Source organism: Stigmatopora nigra, chromosome 12 (assembly GCF_051989575.1).
Source record: "Stigmatopora nigra isolate UIUO_SnigA chromosome 12, RoL_Snig_1.1, whole genome shotgun sequence".
NCBI classification, from domain to species: Eukaryota; Metazoa; Chordata; class Actinopteri; order Syngnathiformes; family Syngnathidae; genus Stigmatopora; species Stigmatopora nigra.
Window position 1 is genome coordinate 12,859,061 of NC_135519.1, and position 12,001 is coordinate 12,871,061.

The 12,001-nt window shown below is 33.7% G+C and overlaps 1 protein-coding gene and 1 long non-coding RNA gene across 4 annotated transcripts in view; one reads left to right on the forward strand and one right to left on the reverse strand.

The window, feature by feature from the left end:
* The window catches only part of grid1a (glutamate receptor, ionotropic, delta 1a), a 186,479-nt gene that overhangs the window by 1,703 nt on the left and 172,775 nt on the right, over window positions 1-12,001 (reverse strand). For 2 of the 3 annotated variants that reach the window (XM_077729383.1, XM_077729380.1), the window contains one exon: window positions 3,513-3,753. In XM_077729383.1, the coding sequence (XP_077585509.1) occupies window positions 3,513-3,753 (241 nt within the window). Of the gene's footprint in view, window positions 1-3,311; window positions 3,754-12,001 lie in introns of all 3 variants that reach the window. The other variant, XM_077729382.1, reaches the window with a different exon arrangement.
* On the forward strand, window positions 1,027-2,314 carry LOC144205189 (uncharacterized). Its single transcript, XR_013328028.1, has 4 exons — window positions 1,027-1,081; window positions 1,958-2,011; window positions 2,099-2,152; window positions 2,231-2,314. It is a non-coding gene; the product is annotated as an uncharacterized LOC144205189 (long non-coding RNA).

Sequence of the window (12,001 nt, forward strand, 5' to 3'; positions counted from 1 at the left end):
ATGTTTGCTTACAAATATAAATGAAATGACGATCGAAATGGCCAAAATACTTGATGCAAACATTCATACTACAGTTAATGATAGATGACAGCATACAAAAGGTGGAGGCATTATTTAGAAAAACAACTTTTACCATAATTTCAACATATAATACTTCAAATCTGCTAGTTTTTCTGCCTCCAGCTTCCGTATAGATGCTAATGCCAAACCACAAAAGACATAAAAGATGAAGCGGCTAGCTCGAATCGACCCCTGCCCGACCGGCCCCCGTGTCCCGACCTCTCGTCTTTTTACACCAGCCAATCACAGACCAGGACTTGTAGTTTCAGAACCGAGCCTGACCCATGTCAACAGTTTTGTGACTTTAACTCGAAAACAATCTTAAAAAAACAATAGTTTTTCCTAATTGTATATTTTTGCATGCAAGTCCAAGTCATCTAATTCAGTGGATCTGCCGAAACGATAGGACGGAAATGGGTTAAAGTATTAAATAGCCGTTTTGAATCCGACACTAAACTAACTAACTCCTAACTTTGTTTCACTAGTCACTAACTCTGTTCTATTTTCCATATCTCCCTCATCTAGCACACCTGAATCAACTCATCAGCAAGCTTAATTCCAATCCCGATGATCTGACGCGAGTGTTGGTGTGTAGTAAGGCTTTTTCTTCAAAAAATGCCCATGTATAGTAAGGCTTCTTATTTTCAAAACAAGTCTAATTGTATGCTTATTGTGCAGGCTATTCTTCTACTGTTTGGAGCTAAAGTGGAAGATGCAGGAATCGATCCAACTACCTTTGTCATGGTAAGCAGGCACTTTACTAATTAAGCTAAAGAGCCACCTACCTCCTTACTCTACCATTGACTGACTCACTATTTTCCTGTTTCAGTTGAAGAGTGAAAACTTGGAGGACGTGGAAATCGAATCAACTACATTTTGGCATGGTAAGTGAACACTTTATCCTTTAAGTTAAAGTATCTACACACCATACTGTGCACTGTACTAACTTACAACTTTTCTGTTTCAGATGAAAAGTGAAAACTTGGACGATTTGGGAATCGATTCAACTACCTTTGGCATGGTAAGTATTCACTCTACCATTTGAGCTAATGCTCCCACCCACCTCTTACTCTACCATTGACTAGTTCACTACTTTTCTGTTTCAGCTGAAAAGTTAGAATTTGGAGGATGCAGAGATCGATCCAACTACCTTTGGCACGGTAAGCAGGCACTCTACCATTTGAGCTAAAATGGTAGAGTGTCTGCTTATCGTGTCAAAGGTAGTTGAATTAATTCCCACATTCTCTGAATACTTACTTTTCAGCTGAAATAGAAAAGTAGTGAGCCGGTTCAGTGCATTGTTAGGAGGTGGTTGGGAGCCTTAGCTCAAATGGTAGAGTGCTTCCCTACCGTGTCAAAGGTAGTTGGATCGATTCCTGCATCCTGCAACTTCTCACTGTTCAGGTGAACTTGAGAAGTTGCAGGATGCAGTAATTGATTCAAATACCTTTGACACGGTGAGCAGGGACTCTACCATTGTAGCTCAAATGGTAGAGTGCCTGCTTACCGTGTCAAAGGTAGTTGGATCGATTCCTGCAACTTCTCACAATTTTTCTGTTTCAGATCAACAGTGCGAAGTTGCAGAATGCAGGAATCAATTCAACTACCTTTGACACAGTAAGCAATCACTCTACCATTTGTGCTACAATGGTAGAGTCCCTGCTTATCGTGTCAAAAGTAGTTTAATCGATTCTTGCGTCCTACAACTTCTCACTATTCTTCTGTTTCAGATCAACAGTGACAAGTTGCAGTTTGCAAGAATCAATCCAACTACTTTGGACACAGCAAGCAATCACTCTACCATTTGAACTACAATGGTAGAGTGCTTGCTTATCGTGTCCAAAGTAGTTGAATCAATTCCTGCATTCTACTACTTCTCACTCTTTTTCTGTTTCAGATCAACAGTGACAAGTTGCAGTTTGCAAGAATCAATCCAACTACTTTGGACATGGTAAGTAAGCACTCTACCATTTGAGCTAAGGCTACCAGCCACCTACTTACTGTGCACTGAACCGGCTTACCCCTTTTTCTGTTTCAGCTGAAGAGTAAGAATTTGGAGGATGCGGGAATTGATCCAACTACTTTTGGCATGGTAAGTGGGCATTCTATCCTTTGCACATCCCAACCGCCTCCTTAGCACACCTGACTGTCCACTATTTTCCTGTTTTAGATGGACAACGAGGACGAAAAGAGAAAAGTTGTGTCAATAGACAAAGTGTAAAAACAGTAGTGTATTTATAAGTTTTAGTATACTGTTTTTATATACATAAGTAAAGTATTTTCTTGTTGTTTAGGCTATCTTTGTTCTGCAAAGTGTGTATCTCTAATACTTAGTATTAAATGTACTATATATATATATCTTTGAATTATATAAATGTATGTAAGCTGTAAAGTAATGTTTTAAATTATGATTTACTTGACTTTTCCAACGTGGCCGGACTTTTCTCTTGCTCTGTAAACTTTGTTTCACTGCTGTAAATATAAATATATGATGACAAAGTTTTTGCCTTGTCCCCAGAGTGAAACACTATACGAGTATTGTGCTGTATATCTTTTATTTATGCACCTTAAGAGTATTTTATTGCTTATTTCCCTTAACTCTTTTCAACACTGTTGACAATCATTTAAAAAAATAATAGAAACGATGTTTTTGTAACCAATTTCCAAACGCATTTTGGGTAATGTGTACACACTAACGTGGTAGTCACTTACTGCTATGGGTCAGGTCAGGACTTGGCTGGTGGGACAAGGTTCAGATTCTACGTCACGGGCTGGTGCTCACACTTTAGTTTAAGGATCCATGTCAAGCCTTAGTAGTTCTGGGTTCCTCGTGCAGATGTGGCCAAGCTCTACGCCATTAAGACTTGAATGGATGAGCTAAAGAGAGCCAGCAATTGTACCGCTGCAGTACATAGTCGGCGGCGGGCCAACAGGGCCTTCTAACCTGCGAGTAAGGTCATTGGACACTAGCTTCAAACTTAGTTATTTAACTAAAATTGTTGTCCGTATCGTAATGACGATTTTAAGTGTCCAAAACAGTCCTCAAAACCCTTTAGTTTGAGAGAAAACTGGACTTAACTGAAGGCCCAACCCGCCGCTTTTTGCCATCACAGCCAAAGTTCCTCTCACGCGAGCCCCAGCGATTAGTCAGGACCCGAATAGAGAGAACCCCAGCGATTAGGCACACCCCACGACCGCACTCCCGGTATGAGAAGGAATGATCACACTACGATGTGGGGGGGTTGGCACACCTATTATAACTGCGTGTACTGCAGCTCGACTAAATCGGGGCTGGCGTCTGCGCTTGTCGGATCCATAAAGTAGAGTGTGGCAGTGGCGTCTCTGGGCAGGACCGGGGGGCCCGGCGGTCTGGGTCTGGACCGAGGCCTCGGCGGAGCGGGGAGAGCGGCGGTGGCGGTCCGCTCGGGGCCGGACGAGTTGTCAACGGTCACCTCTTTGGGCTCCTTTCGTCGGCAGTGGTTGCTGTTCCACCAGGTCTCCAGGGCGGCTACCAGGAGGGCCAGAAGCAAGCCGGCAGCCAGGATGCAGAAGACCCCGGCGAAACTGTGCAGGCGAAGCGCTCGGCCCTCCGTCTGGGCTTCGGCGTGGCTCTGCAGGTCGCAGCGTCCCTTTTTCGGCCACCACTTTTGTTTCAGGATATCCAGGTCGCCCTTTTCCTGAAGCTCCAAGATCCTGAAAACAATAAACAATACCTAAAATGTGGTCATTTTTTCAAATAAATTTTTCACAAAATAGCTGAATGGTCATCTTTTTAAATAAAAAAGCCTTACTATACTATGTCGTTTTGTTAAAGAATAAAAGCCTTACTATACTATGTCGTTTTTGGTCGTTTTTGACGAGAAAAGCCTTACTATACTATGTCGTTTTTGGTCATTTTTGACGAGAAACGCCTTACTATACTATGTCGTTTTTGGTCGTTTTTGACGAGAAAAGCCTTACTATACTATGTCGTTTTTGGTCGTTTTTGACGAGAAACGCCTTACTATACTATGTCGTTTTTGATCATTTTTGGTCGTTTTTGACGAGAAAAGCCTTACTATACTATGTCGTTTTTAATCATTTTTGGTCGTTTTTGACGAGAAAAGCCTTACTATACTATGTCGTTTTAGGTCGTTTTTGACGAGAAAAGCCTTACTATACTATGTCGTTTTTGGTCGTTTTTGACGAGAAACGCCTTACTATACTATGTCGTTTTTGATCATTTTTGGTCGTTTTTGACGAGAAAAGCCTTACTATACTATGTCGTTTTTGGTCGTTTTTGACGAGAAAAGCCTTACTATACTATGTCGTTTATGATCATTTTTGGTCGTTTTTGACGAGAAAAGCCTTACTATACTATGTCGTTTTTGGTCGTTTTTGACGAGAAAAGCCTTACTATACGATGTCGTTTTAGGTCGTTTTTGACAAGAAAAGCCTTACTATACTATGTCGTTTTAGGTCGTTTTTGACGAGAAAAGCCTTACTATACTATGTCGTTTTTGGTCGTTTTTGACGAGAAACGCCTTACTATACTATGTCGTTTTTGGTCGTTTTTGACGAGAAAAGCCTTACTATACTATGTCGTTTTAGGTCGTTTTTGACGAGAAAAGCCTTACTATACTATGTCGTTTTAGGTCGTTTTTGACGAGAAAAGCCTTACTATACTATGTCGTTTTTGGTCGTTTTTGACGAGAAACGCCTTACTATACTATGTCGTTTTTGGTCGTTTTTGACGAGAAACGCCTTACTATACTATGTCGTTTTTGGTCGTTTTTGACGAGAAAAGCCTTACTATACTTTGTCGTTTTTGATCATTTTTGGTCGTTTTTGACGAGAAAAGCCTTACTATACCATGTCGTTTTTGGTCGTTTTTGACGAGAAAAGCCTTACTATACTATGTCGTTTTTGGTCGTTTTTGACGAGAAAAGCCTTACTATACTATGTCGTTTTTGGTCGTTTTTGACGAGAAAAGCCTTACTATACTATGTCGTTTTTGGCGATAAAAAGCCTTACTATACTATGCCGTTTTTTGATTCAAAAAGCCTTACTATACTATGTCGTTTTTTAAAAGAAAAAAAGCCTTACTATACTATGTCGTTTTTGGCGATAAAAAGCCTTACTATACTATGTCGTTTTTTAGCGATAAAAAGCCTTACTATACTATGTCGTTTTTTAAAGAAAAAAAGCCTTACTTTACTATGTCGTTTTTTAAAGAAAAAAGCCTTACTATACTTTGTCGTTTTTGGCGATAAAAAGCCTTACTATACTATGTCGTTTTTTAAAGAAAAAAGCCTTACTATACTATGTCGTTTTTTTAAAGAAAAAAAGCCTTACTATACTATGTCGTTTTTTAAAGAAAAAAAGCCTTACTATACTATGTCGTTTTTGGCGATAAAAAGCCTTACTATACTATGTCGTTTTTTAAAGAAAAAAAGCCTTACTATACTATGTCGTTTTTGGCGATAAAAAGCCTTACTATACTATGTCGTTTTTAGCGATAAAAAAGCCTTACTATACCATGTCGTTTTTGGCGATAAAAAAGCCTTACTATACTATGTCGTTTTTGGCGATAAAAAGCCTTACTATACTATGCCGTTTTTTGATTCAAAAAGCCTTACTATACTATGTCGTTTTTGGCGATAAAAAAGCCTTACTATACTATGTCGTTTTTGGCGATAAAAAAGCCTTACTATACTATGTCGTTTTTGGCGATAAAAAGCCTTACTATACTATGTCGTTTTTTAAAGAAAAAAAGCCTTACTATACTATGTCGTTTTTTAAAGAAAAAAAGCCTTACTATACTATGTCGTTTTTAAAGAAAAAAAGCCTTACTATACTATGTCGTTTTTTAAAGAAAAAAGCCTTACTATACTATGTCGTTTTTGGCGATAAAAAGCCTTACTATACTATGTCGTTTTTTAAAGAAAAAAAGCCTTACTATACTATGTCGTTTTTGGCGATAAAAAGCCTTACTATACTATGTCGTTTTTAGCGATAAAAAAGCCTTACTATACCATGTCGTTTTTGGCGATAAAAAAGCCTTACTATACTATGTCGTTTTTTAAAGAAAAAAAGCCTTACTATACTATGTCGTTTTTTAAAGAAAAAAAGCCTTACTATACTATGTCGTTTTTAAAGAAAAAAAGCCTTACTATACTATGTCGTTTTTTAAAGAAAAAAGCCTTACTATACTATGTCGTTTTTGGCGATAAAAAGCCTTACTATACTATGTCGTTTTTTAAAGAAAAAAAGCCTTACTATACTATGTCGTTTTTGGCGATAAAAAGCCTTACTATACTATGTCGTTTTTAGCGATAAAAAAGCCTTACTATACCATGTCGTTTTTGGCGATAAAAAAGCCTTACTATACTATGTCGTTTTTGGCGATAAAAAGCCTTACTATACTATGCCGTATTTTGATTCAAAAAGCCTTACTATACTATGTCGTTTTTGGCGATAAAAAAGCCTTACTATACTATGTCGTTTTTGGTGATAAAAAGCCTTACTATACTATGTCGTTTTTTAAAGAAAAAAAGCCTTACTATACTATGTCGTTTTTTAGCGATAAAAAGCCTTACTATACTATGTCATTTTTTAAAGAAAAAAAGCCTTACTATACTATGTCGTTTTTTAAAGAAAAAAGCCTTGCTATACTATGCCTTTTTTTTGCGATAAAAAGCCTTACTATACTATGTCGTTTTTTAAAGAAAAAAAGCCTTACTATGCTATGTCGTTTTTGGCGATAAAAAGCCTTACTATACTATGTCGTTTTTTAAAGAAAAAAAGCCTTACTATACTATGTTGTTTTTGGCGATAAAAAGCCTTACTATACTATGTCGTTTTTTAAAGAAAAAAAGCCTTACTATACTATGTCGTTTTTGGCGATAAAAAGCCTTACTATACTATGTCGTTTTTTAAAGAAAAAAAGCCTTACTATACTATGTCGTTTTTTAAAGAAAAAAAGCCTTACTATACTATGTCGTTTTTAAAGAAAAAAAGCCTTACTATACTATGTCGTTTTTTAAAGAAAAAAGCCTTACTATACTATGTCGTTTTTGGCGATAAAAAGCCTTACTATACTATGTCGTTTTTTAAAGAAAAAAAGCCTTACTATACTATGTCGTTTTTGGCAATAAAAAGCCTTACTATACTATGTTGTTTTTAGCGATAAAAAAGCCTTACTATACCATGTCGTTTTTGGCGATAAAAAAGCCTTACTATACTATGTCGTTTTTTAAAGAAAAAAAGCCTTACTATACTATGTCGTTTTTTAAAGAAAAAAAGCCTTACTATACTATGTCGTTTTTAAAGAAAAAAAGCCTTACTATACTATGTCGTTTTTTAAAGAAAAAAGCCTTACTATACTATGTCGTTTTTGGCGATAAAAAGCCTTACTATACTATGTCGTTTTTTAAAGAAAAAAAGCCTTACTATACTATGTCGTTTTTGGCGATAAAAAGCCTTACTATACTATGTCGTTTTTAGCGATAAAAAAGCCTTACTATACCATGTCGTTTTTGGCGATAAAAAAGCCTTACTATACTATGTCGTTTTTGGCGATAAAAAGCCTTACTATACTATGCCGTTTTTTGATTCAAAAAGCCTTACTATACTATGTCGTTTTTTAAAGAAAAAAAGCCTTACTATACTATGTCGTTTTTTAAAGAAAAAAAGCCTTACTATACTATGTCGTTTTCTAAAGAAAAAAGCCTTACTATACTATGTCGTTTTTGGCGATAAAAAGCCTTACTATACTATGTCGTTTTTTAAAGAAAAAAAGCCTTACTATACTATGTCGTTTTTTAAAGAAAAAAAGCCTTACTATACTATGTCGTTTTTGGCGATAAAAAGCCTTACTATATTATGTTGTTTTTTAAAGAAAAAAAGCCTTACTATACTATGTCGTTTTTTAAAGAAAAAAAGCCTTACTATACTATGTCGTTTTTTAAAGAAAAAAAGCCTTACTATACTATGTCGTTTTTTAAAGAAAAAAAGCCTTACTATACTATGTCGTTTTTGGCGATAAAAAGCCTTACTATACTATGTCGTTTTTTAAAGAAAAAAAGCCTTACTTTACTATGTCGTTTTTGGCGATAAAAAGCCTTACTATACTATGTCGTTTTTTAAAGAAAAAAAGCCTTACTATACTATGTCGTTTTTTAAAGAAAAAAAGCCTTACTATACTATGTCGTTTTTTAAAGAAAAAAAGCCTTACTATACTATGTCGTTTTTTAAAGAAAAAAAGCTTTACTATACTATGTCGTTTTTTAAAGAAAAAAAGCCTTACTTTACTATGTCGTTTTTGGCGATAAAAAGCCTTACTATACTATGTCGTTTTTTAAAGAAAAAAAGCCTTACTATACTATGTTGTTTTTGGCGATAAAAAGCCTTACTATACTATGTCGTTTTTTAAAGAAAAAAAGCCTTACTATACTATGTCGTTTTTGGCGATAAAAAGCCTTACTATACTATGTCGTTTTTTAAAGAAAAAAAGCCTTACTATACTATGTCGTTTTTTAAAGAAAAAAAGCCTTACTATACTATGTCGTTTTTAAAGAAAAAAAGCCTTACTATACTATGTCGTTTTTTAAAGAAAAAAGCCTTACTATACTATGTCGTTTTTGGCGATAAAAAGCCTTACTATACTATGTCGTTTTTTAAAGAAAAAAAGCCTTACTATACTATGTCGTTTTTGGCGATAAAAAGCCTTACTATACTATGTCGTTTTTAGCGATAAAAAAGCCTTACTATACCATGTCGTTTTTGGCGATAAAAAAGCCTTACTATACTATGTCGTTTTTTAAAGAAAAAAAGCCTTACTATACTATGTCGTTTTTTAAAGAAAAAAAGCCTTACTATACTATGTCGTTTTTAAAGAAAAAAAGCCTTACTATACTATGTCGTTTTTTAAAGAAAAAAAGCCTTACTATACTATGTCGTTTTTTAAAGAAAAAAAGCCTTACTATACTATGTCGTTTTTGGCGATAAAAAGCCTTACTATACTATGTCGTTTTTTAAAGAAAAAAAGCCTTACTTTACTATGTCGTTTTTGGCGATAAAAAGCCTTACTATACTATGTCGTTTTTTAAAGAAAAAAAGCCTTACTATACTATGTCGTTTTTTAAAGAAAAAAAGCCTTACTATACTATGTCGTTTTTTAAAGAAAAAAAGCCTTACTATACTATGTCGTTTTTTAAAGAAAAAAAGCTTTACTATACTATGTCGTTTTTTAAAGAAAAAAAGCCTTACTTTACTATGTCGTTTTTGGCGATAAAAAGCCTTACTATACTATGTCGTTTTTTAAAGAAAAAAAGCCTTACTATACTATGTTGTTTTTGGCGATAAAAAGCCTTACTATACTATGTCGTTTTTTAAAGAAAAAAAGCCTTACTATACTATGTCGTTTTTGGCGATAAAAAGCCTTACTATACTATGTCGTTTTTTAAAGAAAAAAAGCCTTACTATACTATGTCGTTTTTTAAAGAAAAAAAGCCTTACTATACTATGTCGTTTTTAAAGAAAAAAAGCCTTACTATACTATGTCGTTTTTTAAAGAAAAAAGCCTTACTATACTATGTCGTTTTTGGCGATAAAAAGCCTTACTATACTATGTCGTTTTTTAAAGAAAAAAAGCCTTACTATACTATGTCGTTTTTGGCGATAAAAAGCCTTACTATACTATGTCGTTTTTAGCGATAAAAAAGCCTTACTATACCATGTCGTTTTTGGCGATAAAAAAGCCTTACTATACTATGTCGTTTTTTAAAGAAAAAAAGCCTTACTATACTATGTCGTTTTTTAAAGAAAAAAAGCCTTACTATACTATGTCGTTTTTAAAGAAAAAAAGCCTTACTATACTATGTCGTTTTTTAAAGAAAAAAGCCTTACTATACTATGTCGTTTTTGGCGATAAAAAGCCTTACTATACTATGTCGTTTTTTAAAGAAAAAAAGCCTTACTATACTATGTCGTTTTTGGCGATAAAAAGCCTTACTATACTATGCCGTTTTTTGATTCAAAAAGCCTTACTATACTATGTCGTTTTTTAAAGAAAAAAAGCCTTACTATACTATGTCGTTTTTTAAAGAAAAAAAGCCTTACTATACTATGTCGTTTTCTAAAGAAAAAAGCCTTACTATACTATGTCGTTTTTGGCGATAAAAAGCCTTACTATACTATGTCGTTTTTTAAAGAAAAAAAGCCTTACTATACTATGTCGTTTTTTAAAGAAAAAAAGCCTTACTATACTATGTCGTTTTTGGCGATAAAAAGCCTTACTATATTATGTTGTTTTTTAAAGAAAAAAAGCCTTACTATACTATGTCGTTTTTTAAAGAAAAAAAGCCTTACTATACTATGTCGTTTTTTAAAGAAAAAAAGCCTTACTATACTATGTCGTTTTTTAAAGAAAAAAAGCCTTACTATACTATGTCGTTTTTTAAAGAAAAAAAGCCTTACTATACTATGTCGTTTTTGGCGATAAAAAGCCTTACTATACTATGTCGTTTTTTAAAGAAAAAAAGCCTTACTTTACTATGTCGTTTTTGGCGATAAAAAGCCTTACTATACTATGTCGTTTTTTAAAGAAAAAAAGCCTTACTATACTATGTCGTTTTTTAAAGAAAAAAAGCCTTACTATACTATGTCGTTTTTTAAAGAAAAAAAGCCTTACTATACTATGTCGTTTTTTAAAGAAAAAAAGCTTTACTATACTATGTCGTTTTTTAAAGAAAAAAAGCCTTACTTTACTATGTCGTTTTTGGCGATAAAAAGCCTTACTATACTATGTCGTTTTTTAAAGAAAAAAAGCCTTACTATACTATGTTGTTTTTGGCGATAAAAAGCCTTACTATACTATGTCGTTTTTTAAAGAAAAAAAGCCTTACTATACTATGTCGTTTTTGGCGATAAAAAGCCTTACTATACTATGTCGTTTTTTAAAGAAAAAAAGCCTTACTATACTATGTCGTTTTTTAAAGAAAAAAAGCCTTACTATACTATGTCGTTTTTAAAGAAAAAAAGCCTTACTATACTATGTCGTTTTTTAAAGAAAAAAGCCTTACTATACTATGTCGTTTTTGGCGATAAAAAGCCTTACTATACTATGTCGTTTTTTAAAGAAAAAAAGCCTTACTATACTATGTCGTTTTTGGCGATAAAAAGCCTTACTATACTATGTCGTTTTTAGCGATAAAAAAGCCTTACTATACCATGTCGTTTTTGGCGATAAAAAAGCCTTACTATACTATGTCGTTTTTTAAAGAAAAAAAGCCTTACTATACTATGTCGTTTTTTAAAGAAAAAAAGCCTTACTATACTATGTCGTTTTTAAAGAAAAAAAGCCTTACTATACTATGTCGTTTTTTAAAGAAAAAAGCCTTACTATACTATGTCGTTTTTGGCGATAAAAAGCCTTACTATACTATGTCGTTTTTTAAAGAAAAAAAGCCTTACTATACTATGTCGTTTTTGGCGATAAAAAGCCTTACTATACTATGCCGTTTTTTGATTCAAAAAGCCTTACTATACTATGTCGTTTTTTAAAGAAAAAAAGCCTTACTATACTATGTCGTTTTTTAAAGAAAAAAAGCCTTACTATACTATGTCGTTTTCTAAAGAAAAAAGCCTTACTATACTATGTCGTTTTTGGCGATAAAAAGCCTTACTATACTATGTCGTTTTTTAAAGAAAAAAAGCCTTACTATACTATGTCGTTTTTTAAAGAAAAAAAGCCTTACTATACTATGTCGTTTTTGGCGATAAAAAGCCTTACTATATTATGTTGTTTTTTAAAGAAAAAAAGCCTTACTATACTATGTCGTTTTTTAAAGAAAAAAAGCCTTACTATACTATGTCGTTTTTTAAAGAAAAAAAGCCTTACTATACTATGTCGTTTTTTAAAGAAAAAAAGCCTTACTATACTATGTCGTTTTTGGCGATA